Source organism: Mesoplodon mirus (genome assembly GCF_964341445.2).
Source record: "Mesoplodon mirus genome assembly, chromosome: 8".
In the NCBI taxonomy this organism is placed as follows: Eukaryota; Metazoa; Chordata; class Mammalia; order Artiodactyla; family Ziphiidae; genus Mesoplodon; species Mesoplodon mirus.
Genome location: NC_138984.1, coordinates 10967591 through 10988054, shown reverse-complemented (window position 1 = coordinate 10988054; position 20464 = coordinate 10967591). Strand labels below are relative to the sequence as shown.

Here is a 20464-nt window from a genome sequence, read left to right as displayed (position 1 = left end):
TGAGAAAAGAATAAAGCAGCTGGATAACTTTCAATAAAACACCTGTTATCGTCTTTTTACATTTTTTAATGGAAATTGCTTTCAGAGGATTTCTGAGTTTATTTGCCTCATTGAATGTGCTTCTATTACATAGGCCTATTAATAAGGGGGATAAGGAGGTATTATTTGGGGGGAGAGGCAATGGAAGAAAGCTCAGGAGCAGTATATGTATGTAAGGACAGGGATGGCCAACAGAGACCCCTGGAATTTGGGTGAGTTTGATTGTTTCACAATTGCTAGGACAGCTTCATTGGATAGACTTGGAAATAAACACATAGGCTGAAATATTTTCACAGACTATTTAGATGGTCACAGATGGGCAGTAGTCGTTTTGTCTAGGTTGAATAGTTATGATTCTTTAAAGGAAAGTAAAACTGCCAAGAAAAATGAGAAACCAAATTTTAAATAGAGTTGTTTTTTATTAAGCCATAGTTATTAATCTGCTGCAAAATGCACAAGACTGGTGTGGAAATGCCAAGGGCACAACAACATGCCAAGCTTACTGAAGCTAATTATGACTGAAGTGCTTGCAAAAGGTCAGGAATTATGCAGTAGAATGGACAACACACTCACGGATTTGTCTGTGACTGCACAAAGGCAAAGCAACAGGGAGACTGTTAATCAGTGCTAATGTTCAGTGTTGACCATCCAAGCAACTTCCTATTTATTGTCCAAATTGTCCACTAACTACATTCTTCACCTACTTTCTTCTTTTTCAGACCTCAGAAGGCTATGTGGAAATAAAATATGCACAAGTAAGATCATTGTGATTGTATTTTACTTCTTTCTTTTCCAGCATAGTCTGTATTATTTTACCCCTTAAAATAGGGCCAAGAGACCAACCACAGTCAGTTCCAGTCTGGAGGTGGTTAAAGTAGCCAGGAGTGGGAAGAACCAGAGGCCAATTTAAGGTATGTCCTAAGTAGCATGAAAAGTCAAAGTCCAAGAGACTGAATTCTATTGCCATATCTATAGAGTGAAACTGGGGTCCACTAGGAAAATTAAAGTATATATATTTAACAAGGTATTAAAAATTCAGGAGGATGAGAATTGGGAGTGAGAAAAGGAGAGCTATTCTTACCTAATCAATTCACCCAAGAGATCTTATGCCTCTGATACATTGGTCTAGATTCATTCTCTCACTCCAGACTTCTCCTCGAGCTTCAGATTTGAATACTCAGCAGCCTACGGGATATCTCCAACGATATGTTTTGCATCTATCTCAAGGTCAACTTATTTCTACCTGATCTGCCTTTCCCCATGAATTTTCAGCTCACCTTTTTCTGTTACAATCAACTCCAAATTTCCAAGCTAAAACAACTTGGAATTTATCTTTGAATCCTTTTCCTCTCACCCCTAATATCTAATCAATTATCAAATCCTTCCAATTTTACTCTCTAGATATGTCTTGCATCCTATCCCCTTCTTTCCATTCTTATTATCTCTGAAAGAATTCAATGCCTTCTCGTGTGTCATAGATGAAGAAACAGACTGAGGGGTGAAGTAATTTACAAATGAGCAGTGGAAGAGTCAGAATTCTAGTCTAGGTTGTAGGACCGCCAAGTCTGAGCTCTCCACCACTGTCCTACTAACAACTTAGACATAATCAAGATTCCTAAGCATAATCTCAAAGTAAATTTTATCAAAGTTTAACAGGTTAGCAAGACTTTATTCAAGGTGATTACAATAAGGGAGAGAGACCAGAATTCAGTCTGAACTCAATTCCATTGAAACAAAGGGTGGAGATTTTTTAAGAAGGGATGGTGGCGGTTGGTGGGGGAAGCATAGGCCATCATTTTTTGTTGGTTTGTTTGTTTTTGTTTTTGTGGTATGCGGGCCTCTCACTGTTGTGGCCTCTCCCGTTGTGGAGCACAGGCTCCGGACACGCAGGCTCAGTGGCCATGGCTCACGGGCCCAGCCGCTCCACGGCATGTGGGATCTTCCTGGACTGGGGCATGAACCCGTGTCCCCTGCTTTGGCAGGCGGACTCTCAACCACTGCGCCACCAGGGAAGCCCCTAGGCCATCATTTTTGTTCATCGTCCTTACCCAAAGGAAAAAGAAACTCTCATATCTCCATGACATGGGATGGTTTCATAACTTGGGGCAAAGTACCCACAGAATTCAGGCTCCTACCCTCCCAAAGAAATTGGAAGATAGACATGTTATGTCCCATGATGTTTATATTTCAAACAGAAGTCTTCCAGGTCCTTAAGAAAGACATTCCTGGGTTGTAAAACTGGCAAGAGGCTTTTGAAAAGATTTATATCTCAGAGGGGTAGAGAAAGAATTTAAAAGTATAAGTTATCTAGAAAAAAAAAGACCTCTAAGAAAAGATAAGTCTGGTCCTGGAGTCAGGAAGATGATGACTAAAGTTTAGGCAAGATGTGGGAAATGTTAAGTTCATCTTGGTCAATGGACTGTGGGTCTTTCATCATCGAGCTCTTGGCTTCTTCTTTATCCTTATTTCTCATCACAGAAGACCATGCACCTCACTTCTATGCCATCCTCACTATATCTGAGGAAATAATTTCCATATAAGTGTGTGTTTAAAATCTCTCTCCAGACTGCTGCTGGGAATGTGTCCTGGTGCTAGGAACCTGAAGCCATTAGAGTCCTGTTCATTAGGAAAGGAAGCAAAGGGAACTGGCATTCACTACCTTCAGCTGCAAGATAAGGCTTTTAATATAAAACCATCATTTTAGAGAAGACAGAAATGAGTCAAAATATAGATTGGAGAGGAGGAAATTCAGCTTAGTGTGATGTTTTGAATGAATCTGAGAGTTGATACTGTCAGTGGAATCTGTAGGCTTGGAAGTAGGGGAGGTGGAATATTGTATTAATCATGTTAGTCTTCTCCATGATCATGATATTCAAATGGTCTTTAGCTGGATCTGTGTGAACCTTCTAAATGAAATATTGTAATATACAGGCATACCTCATTTTATTGCACTTTGCAGATATTGCTTTTTTATTTTATTTATTTATTTATTTATTTTTACAAATTGAAGGTTTGTGACAGTCCTATGTCAAGCAAGTCTATTGGTGTCATTTTTCTAACAGCACTTGCTCGCTTCTTGTCTCTGTAAAATTTCAGTAATTCTTGCAATATTACAAACTTTTAAGTCATTAATATATTTGTTATGGTGATCTATGATCAGTGATCTTTGATTTTACTCTTGCAAAAAGATTATGACTCGATGAAGCCTCAGATGATGCTTAGCATTTTTAGCAATAGTGTTTTAAAATTAAGGTGTGTACATTGTTTTTTTAGACATAATGCTACTGCACACTTAATAGACTAGAGTGTAGTGTAAACTGTGATCTTTAGAGGAAGGTTTGAGTTAGTAAAGGGAGCCCAGGGAAAGCTTCACTGAGAATCTAGCTTCTAAAGAATGAATAGGAATTAATCAGGTAAAGAAGAGGAAGGCATCCAGGTAAAGAGACCTGGTGTGTAGGAATGACCAAAAGTAGATCAAAGTAGCTGGTGCTTAGACAGTGAGGGAGAATGTAAGGCAAGGAAAGATTGGATAGGAAGGTAATTGTGAGTCTATGTGAGACATTGTTGGCATTCTCAGTAGATGTAAGTGAGAGGCTACTGAATTGGTCCAATCTAGAAACAATGCTATTTTGCTTCAGAATGATAGTGATTGAATTGTCACCTGCTACATGAATTTCAGCCATCAGTGAGGAAAAAAAAGGTTTATGAGATATTTGCTCAGAAGCACAAATCCTCATGACACTTAATCCAAATTTACAAACTTCACCTGATTAGAACCTTTGATTCTTTGTTCTTGCCACCTTTACCTCCAAGCTTTTGTGCCCTTCCATTAAGTATGTGTCAATCAGTTGTAATGTCTTGTTTGTAGGGTAGCCAGTACCATAGGCAGAAATGATTCTGGGTTTGCTATTTACTATGTTGTATTAAATCAGAGCATGGTTCAAACTCACATTCCTTCAGAAGTACAATTCGTGAACAAAAAATGGTGAGCCAGGGGAAGGAGTCAGTAGAAGATGAAAGATGTTAAAAATTACTCAGAATTCACTCTGTTTTTATTTTTGATAGACTTTGGTTGTAAACCATTCATATTCTTTCTTTAAGAAATTACTCTTGAGCCATGTAGGGTCAGGCATCAGACTCTTCAGAGCCTTGGATTGGCTGTTTCTATGCACTTTAATTCCAAACAGATGAGGTTGGGGGAAAAAAAGTAGGTCCCCAGAATGAGAAACCCTTTTCATGCTTGTTGCCTTTTAAAAATTGCATTTGAGAATCAGAAGAATTCAGTTGGAGAATTTAGGTGAATTTCAGTAATTAATTATGACATAGGTACTACTTTATGGAAAAGTCTCTTAGATTTGAATTATACTAATTGACCAAATCAGTCAGATTCTTCCCCTTGATTATCTATTGGTAAGTTTTATCTTAGTTTAAACTTGAACAAGACCACTAAATGGGTCATTTTTAATAAATTATATTCATGCATCCACTCAAAAGTTGTCAATATTTAGTGGAAAGAATTCAATAAAATAGTTGTTTACTGTTAATATTGACAACGGGGATTGTGTTGCACACATATATCATGTATTTCTATACTAACTTGACTTTGAGAAGCAACAGATGTTAGGAAGGGTATAGAGGTTGATAGAAACCACAGAGAGAGGGAACCCAGCCTTTCTTAGAGTAAGTGCCATGAGAAGGTGGTAGAACTCTGGAAGGAATGGCTATGTTGAGCTGACAGAAGCCAAACCATTAAGTATTAGGGCTCTGAGATAAATCAAAGATCCCGTTGTCCCACTTTTAAAGTGCGCAGAAAGTGATTGCATGTCAGTGGAAAACAAGATATCATCAGAAACAATGATAGATTGGGGATTACAGACACTACCCAATTTTTTCTCGTAGGTTTGGATTCTTGTGAGATCATAGAGAGGGAAAGAGAGTCCCTTTAATGACTGAGATTGATTATTAAGCCGATTGAGTCATATGGAGACTAGATAGATAGGGATTGAATTTTTAAACAACAAAGAAAATTATATTTATTGTACACTTAGCACATGTTAGGGGCAAAATATTTTTGATTGAATTCCATCAGCTTTTGTGCCCACCATGTAAGATGCAGCTTAAGGTACCTAAGTGACATATTCTCACTGCCCCTCCCCATTTTTTACATTTGTTTCTTCTCTCTCTCTCTCTCTCTCTCTCTCTCTCTCTCTCAGTTTATACCCCTCTCCTTCTTTTATTGAATAAGAGATACTGAACAGACAACTGTACCTAATTATAATGCGTATTATCGGTCAACATGAGTGTTTTCAAATGCGAGCAGTATTTTTTCCCAGCTTTTCTGAAATATAATTGGTATATAACAATGTGTAAATTTAAGATGTACAATGTAATATGATTTGATATATGCACATGTTGCCAAATAGTTACCACCATAAGGTTAGTTAACACATACATCAGTTTACATAATTACCATTTATTTTGTGTGTGTGGCGAGAACTTTTAAAATCTACTCTTTCAGCAATTTTCAAATATACAATACAGTTGTCTCTCGTTATCCGAGGGGGGAATGGTTACAAGACCCACTTCAGATACCAAAATCCACAGATGCTCAGGTCCCAAGGTTGGTCTTCCTTATCTGTGTGTTCTGCATCTACAGATTCAACAACCTTTGGATCATAAACATAGTACAGAATGTGCAGTTGGTTGAATTTGAGGATGCAGTAGCCACAGATGCAGACAGTGGACTGTCTGTACTAAATAAATACATTAATGAATGCATTTTGTTTTTAAAGGCTTATATCTGTCTTACATTTGACTCTAATCCTCCAAAAAAAAGGCTTGTTTCTGTGGTAGCATTTTTTTTGCCCTCCTCAGACGCATAAAGGGACCCATTATAGGGATTAGTGATTTGCTGACTGTGAGGGATTAGACGTGGATCTGTTTCGTCCAGGCCTTGGTCACCACAGACACCGTCAGAAGACCTACCACACGGTTTTAATCCAATTAATATACTTGTTGCCTTTTAGACTTTGATCAACATGGTAGTCTTATAGAAAGGGAGAAGAAAATGATTGATATTTATCCTGGAACACTGTTTGGTGTTTTTCATTCATTCAACTCAAATTACTTCCTGTATATTAAAAATGGACTAATAATTGTGAGATATTTTGGAAACAGAAAGACCTTTTTAATCTTAACTACAGTGGAGAATTTTCCAGCAGATTGTTTGAGGTTTTTGAAATAGTCAATTGTACCTGCATTACTTCATTAGATAATTCACTCATCTATAAGATAATGTTTGGAAAAATGGAAAAGGTTTTCAGCAGTGCCTTCACTGGAGAAAATCTGGTAAATTTAAAGTCATTGGAAAGTGTCCCCCCAAGATCAGGTGTCCTTGTTATTCATTTTCCAGTCTTTTCAGTTAAAAAGGTTGTATAAGAAAGCAAAAGTTTCATTAACTAATGGACTGACAGCTCACAATTACTCTCCAGTGAGGATCCCTCCCTGCCTAACTTGAGTGTTTATCTCTGCCTATGGCATCAACACCTTTGGTAGTTGCCTGTTGGTGATTTAAGATGTCGTGAGGTTTATTTAAATAAAACAATAATAAATTGAAACGGCAAATCTCACATAAAATGCAGGATTTCAGAAAGGAGAAGAATATGACGTGGGAGAACTCTTTACCACATATCAAACTGTCGGCAAATGAGAGTCTGTCTGAGCGAGATCAGTTAAGATCGGAAGAAGAGAAAATCAGTGAGGTTCGTGACATGACAGATATTTCACAGGGGACTGATTTGAGAATCAGACTTAAAAGAACAATTGGCACAACTGATGAGGCTACTGAATATGTTTACAGAACTGACATTCTTTATGATATTGTGACAAAAAGTGACCCATTAACATACAACTTTAAAGGAAAAATTATGATCTTCCAATCCGATCAACACCAGATTCATTATTTGTTTACTACATAATTCACACTTTCTATTTTTAAAATATTGATAAATGGAACTGATTTTTATAAATTTTATTATTCTTAAAGATAAATTCCTAATCAAACATATTTTGTTCACTATTTAATGACATTTAGTCTTTGTAGGAAATTTATGTGCCTTTTTCCAGGTTCCAATTATCCTCACATGATGAAATGGCATTCAAGTCACTAGGTTTCATTCTTTCCTTTCAAGTAAACAAATATATATTTTTTATTTTTATATGATTTTTGGTCTGAATTACCCAGACAAATTATTGAATTTTTTGTCTGCATAAATTAAGTGGAAGAACTGGCTGATCAAACTGTAATTGAACAGATAGATCTATCCATAGGCACAATGTATCAGAAGTCATTTATTGAATTCTTATTCTGTTCTTTTTATTATTTTCAAAATTATAGATTTTTAGGACAGAAACAACTAAGTATGTTGTGTAACTTATGTTAACACTGAAGTATGGGAGAAAATGATCAATTCTTCTTGTATCTTTGGAAGCAAAACTAAATATTTTTAAATTCCTATTATTTTATTTAATGCTTTTTAATACCTGAGCAAAGTAGTCTGAAATGTAAAATGTACAAACTAAAAATGGCACTTTTAGGTAATAATACCCTTGATACAAATTGATATTCATTACGTATCCACATACATTTAAAATAAATGTGTAACATCATGTTTAATAAGTAATTGAGAATTACATCCCACAAAACTTTCACATTTTATTTTACATTTATTTTAAAACAGCTGGTTTTACTTTAATGTTAATAATCTAATAATCACTTTGAAGAAACTGCTTATGACTTTTCAGATACAGTCAGTCTGTCATCAAAGAAAGTCTAATTAAATATGAATGACCATTGATCCATATGAGTTCCAATTTGTCACAATCAATTTAATTCTTCTAATACAGAGGAACATTATTCTTTTGCATTACTTATAAAGAAACTGATTAATTGACTGCATGATTGGTTTAATGATGGATATCCATCTTGTTCCACTAAAAATTTATGACAGCTAACAGAAAATATATATACAATAAAATGGTCGAACGTAACTTAAAACTCAGGAAAATAGGCATTATGGCAAGAGGTTAGTATCATGGTTAAAAACAGCATAGATATTTAAGTTGTAACTCCTACACTGTTGTCATAATTAAACTTTTAACTTGTTTCTGGCATTTCTGGCAGCTGAAGTGAAATGGAGACATAAGCAATCATAAAAATATTATTTTTCTTAAGGAAAAACAAGGAAGGTATTTAGACATAGGTGATTGACAAGTTCTGTTGTACCCCAAAATTCCAAGAGATTCCAACTACATTTTGGAGCTAACTATTATTATTATTTTAAATAAATCCAATGCAGTGGTAAGTGTAGGAATCAGATGGTCAGGATTTCATTCTTGGCCCCATCTATAAATATTTGTATGATTTGATTAATTCATTTAACTTTTCTTGACTTCAGTTTTTTAATCTGTAAAGGAAAAGGGCTGAGCAAGGTGGCCATTACCAATGTCCTCTGGAGCTCCAACATCCCATGCTCGATGGGTTCCCATTTCCTCAGCACAGAGAGAAAGGGATGTGATATTTCAAAAGGCATATCTTGTAGGTAACTTTCTCATTAGGGAAAACTTGTTTTAAGAAGTTAGGGGTCAACTCTCCTTCATGTCAATGCGCTGAGAATCAGAAAGAGAACTGATCAGTTTGGTTAGCCTGAGAGTGGTCACTTAGGAAATGAAAAGAGAATCTAGTCGTGGGGTGCTGGGTATCAACCTCCTAGTATGTCTCCTTCCTCACAAAGCCCAACTGCCACCAAGAAGGTATGCAAGGAGGGCAGGAACTGGGTCTTCCTCTATCCCAGAATCATGAAGGTGTCAGGAGAGAGTGCTGCCTGATTGACTCTCCAATCTTCCTCTTCTCATGGAGACATGTTATCAAAATCAGTGTTTTGACAGTCACTGTGAAACAGAGAAGCAGCTAACATGGGGTTTCAGGTCTAATGTCATAGTCTATCTTGAAAATTGTGTGGAGTCAAAATAACCTTTGAAAATTCTTTAAGAAGCTTATAAATCATGGCATGTTGGATTTTGTGAAAAAGTCTAATAAAGTTTTGTTTCTTGGTGTGTGCATACTATATAGAAATATACAATATGTGATAGAAATACAAGTTAAACATAAGCTTACCATATTTTTAATAATGAAAGAGAGACAGAGAAATGGAAGAATAAAAAAGGAAAATGAATGTGTAGTATTGAATTTGCATGAGTTAAATCTGTAGATGATGCCCTACTGTGCCCTTAAAGAGCAGCAGCTGTGTGAGACTCTGAAATGGGCAGTGTGTGAATTGATATCAGGATGAGTGAGATTCCTAGTTCACACTCCATGTCCTTAGGAGGACAGACCTACAGGTCACTGTATTTATTGTTATTTCCTAGAACTAGTCTATAAGGCTTGGTTCCTGACTGATTCAACAATTAGGGTGAATTCCATTCTCTGAACTGGGCTTTCTTTTGGATGGGTGAGTGTTGCTTTGGGTTTTTTTTTTTTAATGCCTTGATTTTGCCTGTACATTTCAAGAGAATAAGATGCTCATCCATATCATGCCCAGTTGAGAGTCACTGCTACAATAAAGGTCATGGCATTATAGACAGAAGTGAAAGGGACCCAGAAGATCAGTATATGTAGGGTATACGTTATTGTAAACAGGAGGAGGTGGAGAATCAACAAGTCAAGCAATTAATTCCACAGTCACAACCGTTAAGTTCAGAACAAAATTAAGCACTACATCTCCCAATAGTCTCCCAATATCCAATACACCATTTTTTCCTCTTCCCCTCTTTACAATTCCTTCAATCACAGAGTAAAACTCCATTCAAATGAACAATACTAGATGAAGGTGCTCTTTGTGAATGAGATGAGTTCTAATAGTTCATTTGCAAATGATTATCTGGCAGCAGATACATATTTTACTAAAGGAGCCACAGGGATGGAGATCAGGGGCCCCTAAAAGTGTCAGGATGTGAAAAGTAGCATAAATGGTGGGTTTCAAGACTTCTTTTTTTTTTTTTTGACATCTTTACTGGAGTATAATTGCTTTACAATGGTGTGTTAGTTTTTGCTTTATAACAAAGTGAATCAGTTATACATATACATATGTTCCCATATCTCTTCCCTCTTGTGTCTCCCTCCCTCCCACCCTTCCTATCCCACCCCTCCAGGTGGTCACAAAGCACTGAGCTGATTTCCCTGTGCTATGCAGCTGCTTCCCACTAGCTATCTACCTTACGTTTGGTAGTGTATATATGTCCATGCCTCTCTCTCGCTTCTTATAATGTTTCTATGGGAAACTGTCTTCACAGTTTCCATCTCTTCTTCAGATATGTATTACCGTTCAGCAGTGTAGGATCTCAGAGTCCTGAGCACCAGGACTTTCTAATTTCTAGTTTCTTTCTCTATAATAAATAGCACCTCCTGGGCAGTGTTTCCCTGAGAATTATAAATTGGGGAATGTGGCCACATCAGCCCTGGGTTTGTAAAGAACATGCATCCCAAGATAGAGAATAATCTCAAGTTTAGATTTAAGACAGAATCTGATATTTGCCCCTGATCCCCAACTTGCTAAGAGTGATAGATTAATTTTTTTCTGAGAGTTTCTGCTAAATAGAAAAATAGAAATGTAAATGTGCTCTTGAATTTCTCTTTTTATTTAAATTTGAAAACAGATAATCTTTCAATAAAAAGTTGTTGATGGAGGACTTTAGTCTAGTTTATAGCATTGGGTTGCTTGTGCCATTAAAAAAATTGTTTGTTTTTCCCGTAAAACTAATGTTCTTAGAGACAAAATTTTGATTCTGATGGGCTTTAGTTTTACTGCTAGGTTAAACTTAGTCTTGGTTAAAATCAACTAATGGGAAATTTAAATCAAAATAGCTATTTTTCAAAAGTCTGTCTTTAATGTGTTTTTCATTCAGAGTGCCATGGAGGGGGGAAATTAGGTGTTTGGGATTAGCATATATACACACTACTATATATAAAATAGATAATCAACAAGGACCTACTGTATAGCACGGGGAATTCTACTCAATATTCTGTAATAACCTAAGTGGGAAAAGTATCTGAAAAAGAATGGATATATGTATATGTATAACTGAATCACTTTGCTGTACACCTGAAACTAACACAACATTGTAAATCACCTATACTCCAATAAAACACCTGACATTATTACTGAAATAGAATCCAGTAAGCCAAACAGAATAAAAAGAACAAAACTAAATTATAAAAAGTGCAAGTGATTTAGAAAATAAGAGAAGCCTTCTTTCTTAAATTTCGAATTCAAGCTTAGATATGGTCAAGATGACAAATTATTTCTGTTTGCAAAAGTGGTATTTTCAGCATTTGCTGGCTTTAAACGAAGATCTGGCTTTTAGACTGCCCCCATGTGTTCTAATGATATCAGTGTTTGTCCAAACTGTGCACCAGGATCTCTTCCCCTCTATTTATTTTAAATAAATTTTATTTATTTAAAATAAAGTGTGGACTTTCAATCAATACAAAAAGAAAACTGAACTTGAAGTCAGAAGAACTTTGTAGACAACCTAGCTCTGCTGCATACTACTGTGTAGATTTAAAATCTAATTATTTTCTTCATTTAATTTCCTTTTACTTCAATTTTTTCAACAAGGAAGTGGAGACAATTATATATGTCATAATTAACTCACAGGGATGTGATGATCAAATAATTTAATATATGAGATAACACAATAAAATACCAACTTTACTATCCACACACTAGTTACCAATGTAAGTGAGACCGACTTTCCTTTTGTAAGAGGTAACTATGTATTGTAGTACAATGTACTACCGCAATAGGACACACTGGGTGAGAATCCTGGATTCTGTTTTATTTTCATAATTCCTAGTTATGTAAGCTTAGCAAATCAAATAAACTTTTTGTAAAAGAGATGACTAAAGAATCTCTACCCAAACTTTTAGATCTAAAAAAACAAAACATCCCTCTTTTTTTTTTTTTTTTTCCTTGAACTAGACTACTAGTCAGAAAACATTTGGGTTCTGGGTCTACAATGCAACTAACACAGGAAAATTTCATCCTTCCACAGCTCAGCTTCCTTCTTTGAGACACCTTCCAGCTTTGATAAACAGTGGTTTTAAGAAATCTGTAATGTAATCCACATAACATTGCACATTTAAAGATGAAAATATTCAAAGTAAAACCTCATTGGAGCTTTCACAGAGGTAAGGTAATATAGTGGGATAACTCAAAAAAACATAAATAATTCCTTTTTAAAAAACCATCCTTCAAAATTTCTAAAGTATATGAATCAAATAAAATTATAAGATCAATCTCCACAGAATACTGTGATTAAAATTTCAGTAATTTATATCTTTGATTCATTAAGACATTTAAAATCCAACACAAAAATATATAATTAACTTGATATATTACAAAATCATTTTGTCATATCTATCCAATTGTTAGAGTGTCAAATTGTTTTATAATTCTTAAGAGAAACAGTGATTTATAATCACCAGCTTAATTTTATTAGATACTGAAAACATTTCAGATTTAGACAACACAGATATTGATTTATAACAATTTGATTTTCCCCTTGACTGCCATTTTCTTGAAAAGTTTGTATAAAGTATCGTCATCAATTATCTAAATTTCAAAGCTTTGTGGACAAGTGGTACAATGAATATAATATTTCTACTGTTTTAAAATTCTAGTTCATTTTTGGCATATCAATTAAATATTATAGAAAGAAAATTGGATTTCTTGTAGTCAATGAAATAGGCAATAAAATGAACTGAATCTTTTTATATGAATAAGGACCCTAATAAAGTAGCTGAATTATTACACTGAGTGGTAGAAATGTGACGTGTCTTGGTGAATAAACAGTAATATTCAAAAGGTTTAATTTGCTTCAGCTGATGTTAATTCTATATTAACATTTTTACAGGCTACTACAAGATACAGAGCAATTTCATTGCAGTTAGTTTGCTCTTTAGAAGGTCATTTTAGAGTACTGCAATAGAAATAAATTTAAGGAGTTATTGGCATAATGAGTTTCTAATATTTTAGAAAATGTCTCAGCATTTGAATAGATATATAATCCCGATTCGAGCACAACAGTATTGATCAGCAAAACTGGATTTAGAGCAAGCACTCTCCTATCGAAAATGTCTCTATTGGGATGTTGGAACCACACAGCTCACCGTTTCAATACTAAAGACCTCAGGCTGTAGAACAGACAGTGCAGAAAGTGAGCCCCCAGTTTGCTTGACTTTCAAATGCCTCACACGTTAAACTAAAAATAATGACTGTCTATCTGTCTATCTATCTATCTATCTATCCATCCATCTATCTAAAGTTTTAAGAAGTATTCCTGTGGTTCTTATTGTCCTTTTCATACATTAGGATGGAATGGAATGACTTAGTGGTAGTTTGACCGTGTTTGGCTTCACAGAGATTTGAGCAGCTTCAGGCCATGCTTACAAATCCTTTTAGAGCCCTTTGCTAACCCGCCAGGGAAGGGATGCTCAAAGAGGAAATGCCTGTGGAGTTGAGAAAGCTCTATTTCCTTACGGAATACAACTACTTCAAGCCTCTAGATGGCAGTCTTTAACAGGGTTGAAAAGCGGCGTCCATCCCCTTCTACCACTCCCCACTTCAGTCCCACCCCCAGCTCGACTACTCGGCAGAATAGTATCAGCTCCGTGTGTGCTTTAGCCTGTGGATGTTGGATTTAAGTGCTCTCCAAGAATTCGAGCTTCATATGTTTATCCCAGGGCCTGATACGCGGCTGGAAGCTGCCTAAACGTTTGCTTGGGGAAAAGAATGGTCAACACGAAGCCCCTTTTGCCTAGGAAAGGTGGGGCTGTGCAGGCGGCAGTGAGACACCTTCAGCCCTGGGCGGCTGCATCCCGTGCTCTCGGTGCGCACGCTCCGCGCGGAGCACAAAGAGCGCAAAAGCCACCTGCCCGGCTGGCGGAACCCAACCAGTGATCGCCTCAATTCACCCCTGCGGTTTATGCGGGTAGAACTATTAAAATCTGTTTCTTCAATTCGCAAAGGACTGAGTTGGAAGGACCGCGGAGTAGAGGCAAAGGGAGAGGAGACAGGACGAAACGCGAATCAGGGAAAACGTGTTGCTGCCCCCTGGCAGCGTCTAAGGTGGCGGGCCTGACTCCCCCGTCTGCGGACCCCAGGGCTGGTGTGGCCAGGGAACGCTGGAGGCCAGAGATGCTAAGGAGGAACTCGCAGCCTGGCAGGAGGTTGGGGGCAGCTGAGGCGGGTGGGACTGGGGGCGGACAGAGGTCTTTTCTATCCAGGGTCTCCGGTCGGTCGGGCGTTAGGGGCAATCGCTCCCATCTCTATCTCCCCAGCCCAGCAACCGCAGACACTCGCCCGGGTCCGGAGGGACGGGATGTAGGGGTACTTTACCTTAGTCCTGCTCCGTCCTATTTTCATCCCTACCTTGGAACCTGTCTCTCTACAAGGCGCGAAACCTCTCCAGACTGGGTCCACAGAAAGTCCAAGCTCCAGGCTTCCCCAGCGCCCCCGCCCTAGAGCCTGACACGAGCTCTCTCCCACCCTGTGCTGATCTGGCTCGCAGGCTCACCCAGCACCGCTCCCTGTGGGCCAGTTGACAGGGCCCTCGATCTTCCCTAGAGCTCCTCGCACAGCCGCGGCCGGACTTAATTGTAAGTTCAGAGTCCTCGGTTTCCGCGCGAGCCCCGTACAGACCGCGGCGCCCGCAGGGCAAGTTCGTGAGCGACTCGTAGCAGAGAACGGAGATTGATGGGCGTTGGGTTGGGCAGAGGGGGAAGCAGGTCTTACCTCGGTGTGGAGAGCAGGGAGTTGCCATCCATTGTCTATGGGCGCGTTGAGAAGAAAGACTGAAAGTGCGGGCGAGGGATGGGAAGTCTGCGGTGCTAGGACCCGGTTCCCAGAGCGCAGAGACAGACGCGCGCGGGCACGGAGGCGCGCAGGCTGGGACCACCGCGGCCAGGTGCTGTCTGAGCCTCTCTCCTCCCGGGCGGGGAAGCGTTGCACCCTGCGACCGCCAGATAGTCTCCTCCCAGGCGTTCCCTCTGATCTTGCGAGTGCGCTTGGCCAAAGCTCCAACCCTTCTACCCGGCTCCTGCCCTCCTCCAAGGCAACTCCAGTCTTCGTTGCCAGTGGCACCTTCTGAGTTTTCCTTGCCTCTCCCGGTGCCCAGCAGAGGTGACTCCGACAGAATTTCTCTCCCCGCCTCAAAGTCTCGTCCCCTTCTCTCTGTCTCTCTCTCTCTGGGAAAGCAGTCTGAACCCTGAAGTTGTTCAGCCACTTTCCCACATTCAGGCTCTACTCCTGGCAATGCCTACATTCCCCACTGGTCGTGCACCACCCCTTTGGCTGCCTCTCTCAATTTTATTTTTATTTGTCTTCTACCATGTCTTCTACCATTCATCACTCAGAGCAATGCTCTTTGATCTGCCAACTATTTTGCCTTTGCTTGGACTAGACTCTATTCTCACAATTCTGCAACAAACTCATTTTGCTTAATTGTGACTCACTCATACCTCATCTGTTAGAAGCCTGTGTGCACACAGTGATTTCAGAACCTATGACAGTGGTCATCCATCAGAGGCCAGCAGCAGGCCCTGGAAGGAAGGGCTGTCACAAAAATAATCTGTATTTTCTGCTTCAGTGTCTCCTTGAGCAAAAATGACAATTGTTTTAAGAAGGAAGACATTGATAATAGCAAATGACTGTTAAGATGAGGGTGCTGTTGATTATGATATTTTTTTATTAAATAAAAAAACAATTTTAAAGAAAACTATGGGACTTCCACAAATGGGAAGATGGAGGACATGCACTTGGCCCTATTCCTCCTGGTAATCACAAATAAAAGCTCTGGAGATTGTAAAACAAACATAAGAAGACAAAAGGATAGACAGAAGAAGGTGGGCAAGCTAGAGACCTTGGGACCCAAGAGTAACAAGATAGTGAGTTCCTGGGGTTTTCTTTTGGCCTCAGATGTCCCAGACTTGGAGCTGAAGGAGCCGACAAAACCAGAAATGTCCGTGAATGCAGACAAAAAAAAGCCTCTTCTCTTTAGCCAAAGGACCAGGAAAGGGACAGCCCAGAAAGACAGACACTCTGCAGAAAATAACAGCTTCAGTCTGGCAGAACATCAAATAAAAAAGTCCTGTGGCCCCACTCAACCCACTCCATCAAAGGCCAAGTGAGGCACCTAGATTCATTCTATTAATACCATTCCTAGGCTCTTAGGAGGTATCCCAAACCCCCAGCCCAGGTGGTATCAGTGAAAACTCCAGCAGGAAGTATCAGCCTTCCCTCCCTACCTTGGTGTCACCAAAGCCAACAAAACAAATGAGATTAACAGTCTCCTAACATAGTACCCTAAATGTGCAGGCTTTACAGAAAATTACTCATCCTACCAAGAACAAGGAAGATTTCAAATGGAATTTTTTAAAAATCAAGAAACTAAGATGACAAAGATGTCACAAATTTCTGACAAAGATTTTAAAGTAGTCATAATACAAATGCTTCAATGAGCAACTAAAAACACACTTGAAACAAATGTGAAATAAAAAAGAAAGAAAGAAAGAAAGGGAAGAAGGATAAAAGGAAGAAAAAAGTCTTAACAAGTAAATAGAATGCATAAAGAAAAAAATGGAAATTTTATGACTGGAAAATACAGTAATCAAAATACAACACTAACTGGATGATTTCAACAGCATAATAAAGTGAACAGAGAAGAAAAATCAGTCAACTGGAATATAAACAATGTAGATTTTCCAGTATGAACAAAGGAGAGAATATATGCTAGAAAAAAAAAAAAAGAAGGAAAGGAAAAGAACACAGTCCCAAGAACATGTGAAGAAAAATGGCTGAAAAAAATCCCCAAATTTGGCAAAAGACTTAAAGCTATAGGTTCAAGAAGCTGAGCAAAATCCCAACATAATAAACCCAAAGAAATCCACTCAAAGACATATCAGAGTCAAACGTCTAAAAATTAAAGACAAAGACAAAATACTGAAAGCAATTGTAGAGAAACATCACCTTACCTATAAGGGAAAACAGTACAAATAAAAGCAGAGTTCTCATCAGAAACCATGGAGGCAAGAAGTGACATAACATTTTTACACTGCTGAGGAAAAGAACTGTCAACACAGAATCAAGTATCCAGTGAAAATATTGTTCAGAAATGGAGGTGAAATCAAGACATTCTCAGATGAAGGAAAACTAAGAAAATTTGTCATCAGTAGACTTACCCTAAAAGAATGGCTAAAGGTGGCTCTCCAAACAGAAGAGAAACTATAAGGAAGGAATCTTGGAATACCAGGAACAAAACAAAACAAAACATGATGAGCAGTAATATGATAAAACAATAGGTTTCCTTTCTCCTCTTGAGTTTTCTAAATCATATTTGCCAGTTAAAGTAAAAATTATAACATTGTCTGATGTACTTCTAAATATATGTAGAGGAAATATTTAAGACAATTGTATTATAAAGGAGATAAGATACAGGGACATAAGAGACATGAAGTTTCTACACTTTGCTCAAACTGGTAAATTAATACCACCAGAAGACTTTGATAAGTTATGTGTATTTAATGCAATATGTAGAGAACTCACTAAGAAAAGCTATACAAATAGATATGCTCAAAATATTATAGATAACTCAAATTGAAATAAATATGTTAAGTAACACACGGTAAGGCAGGGAGAAAGGAAATAGAAACAAAAAAGGTAAAACAAATAAAAAACAAAAAAAGTCAGTTTTAAGCTCTAATATATCAATGATTACATTAAATTTAAATGGTCTAAATACAACAGGTAAAAGACAAAAATTGGCAGAGTGGGTAAAAAACATGACTCAATTATATGCTGTATATCAGAAATTCATTTCAAATATAGCTATATAAGAAAGTTAGAAAAAGATATATCATGCTAGTATTAGTCAAAAGAAATCATGAGTAGCTATATTAATATCAGATACAGTAGACCTCAGAGCAAAGAAAATTACTAGAGACAGAAAGGGAGGTTACACAGTGATAAAAAGGTCAATGTACCAAGATGACATAGGTAGTCTAAATGTGTACATGACAAAAAACAGCTTCAAAACCTGTGAAGAAACAAACTCATAGAACAGACTGGAGAAATAGACAAATCTACAGCTATAGTTGCAGACTTTAACCACTTTTTCTCAACAGCTGATAAAACAGCTAGACAGAAAATCATAAAGGATATAGAAGGACTTAACACCATAAACCAACAGGATCTAATGAACATTTATAGAATGCTCTGCCTAAAAGCAACAGAATATATATTTTTTCAAGTGTTCATTAAACATATACCAAGATACATCTGAAGCACAAAGCTAACCTCAACAAATGTAAAAGAATTGAAATCATACACAGAGCGTTCCCCAAACAAAATGGAAACAAAAATATCAAGAACAGAAAGATAAAAGGAAAACATCCAAACCTTTGAAAACTAAACAGCATACTTTTAAATAATCCATGGCTCAAAGAGGAAGTCTCAAAGAAAGTTAAAAAAACACAATGAATTCAATGAAGATGAAAATACAACATATCAATATTTGTGAGAGATAATTAACCAGTCCTGATGGGAAAACTTACCATGATAAATGTATATATTAGAAAAGTAGAAAATTCTCAAAACAGTAATCTAAGCTCCCACTTCAAGCACTTAGAAAAAATAATGTCAGAATAAACCTAGAGTAAGAAAAGGAAGGAAATAATAAAGATAAGAGTACAAATTGGTGAAATTGAAACAAAATGTAGGAAAATCAGTGAAATGAAGAGTTACATCTTTGAAGAGTTCAGTAAAACTGACAAATTTTTAGCAAGACAGACAGAAAAATGGAGACGGTGCAAATTACCAATACCAGTCACAATATAGAATATCACCACAGATCCTGCAATCATCAAAAGATAAATAAGGAAATACTATGAAAAACTCTGCACACATTTTATTTGACAGCGTAGGTGAAATTGACTAATTCCTCCCCAAACTGAAATTACTTATTATGTTTGAATTGCGTCCTCTCCAAAAAGATACGTTGAAGTGCTAACCCCAGTGTTTCACAATGTGAATTTATTAGGGAATAGAGTCTTAGTGGGTTTAAGCAAGTTAAGATAAGGTCATTGGGGTGAACCCTAATCCAATATAACTGATGTCCCTATAACAATGAGAAATGTGGACACAGACACACAGAGAGCGAAGATGATGTGAAGAGACACAGGAAGAATGCCATGTGATGATGGGAACAGAGACTGGAATTACATGGTCACAAGCCAAGGAATGTCCAGGACTACCAGAGGCTGAGAAAGTCATGGATCCTTCTCCTACAGGTTTTAGAAGGAACATGACTTTGCCGACACCTTAATTTTGGACTTCTAGTTTCCAGAACCTGAAGGCAATAAATTTCTGTGATTCTAAGCCACCCAGTTCATGGTATTCTTTTATGGGGGGGCATAGGAAACTAATACATTACCTAAACTGACCCAATATGAAAACAAATAATTTGAATAGCCCTATAACTGTTAAGGAAATTGAATTTATAATAAAAGAAATGCCTCCCTAAAAAATCTCCAGGCCCAGATGGTTTCACTGAAGAATTCTACAAACACTCAAAGAAAAAAAATTAACACTAATTAAACATAATCTTTCCCAGAAAATAGGAGAGGAGTAAATATGTCTCAGTTTATTTTATGAGGTTGGTATGCCTTGATACCCATATCAGAGGGACACAAATAAAACTATGAACTAACATAGCACATGAATATAGATGTGGAAATCTTAACAAAATATTATCAAACAGAGTTCAGCAACAAGTAAACAGAATTATATACACTGATGACCAAGTGGGGATTATTTCAGGGTTGCAAGGGTTGTTCAGTATTGGAAAATCAATCAATATAATCCACCATATTAACAAGTAGAAAGAAAAAACACATGATCATATCAACTGATGCAGAAAAAGCATTGGACAAAATTGAGCACCCATTTATGATAAAAAATATTGGAGAGAAATAGGAATAGAGAAGGACTTCCTCAACTTGAATAAAAATGCATGGCAAAAGCCTATGTTTAGTTATGTTTGATGATGGGAGATTGAATTATTTCTCCCTAAGATAAAAAACAAGGCAAAGATGTCAACTCTTGCCATACTTATTCAACATAGCACTGAAAATTCTGGCCAGTGCAATAGATAGGAAAAGGAGATAAAAGGCATACAGATTGGAAAGGAGGAAATAAAACTGATCTTATTGCAGAATACCTTATTTGTCTATGTAAAAAATCTCAAGGAATTTATAATAAAATTTGAAAAGCCTAGAGATAAAAACTTGCAAGGTTGCAGGATATATGCAGAA

At 37.3% G+C, this 20464-nt stretch overlaps 1 protein-coding gene across 2 annotated transcripts in view; it reads right to left on the bottom strand.

Annotated features, from left to right (window-relative positions):
- SPHKAP (SPHK1 interactor, AKAP domain containing) overlaps positions 1-14923 on the bottom strand; it is a gene marked incomplete at both ends in the record, with an annotated part of 138756 nt that extends 123833 nt beyond the window's left edge. For both annotated transcript variants that reach the window (XM_082630818.1, XM_082630819.1), the window contains one exon: positions 14892-14923. In XM_082630818.1, coding sequence (XP_082486944.1) covers positions 14892-14923 — 32 coding nt within the window. The remainder of the gene's footprint in view (positions 1-14891) is intronic.
- Between the last annotated feature and the right edge of the window lie 5541 nt (positions 14924-20464).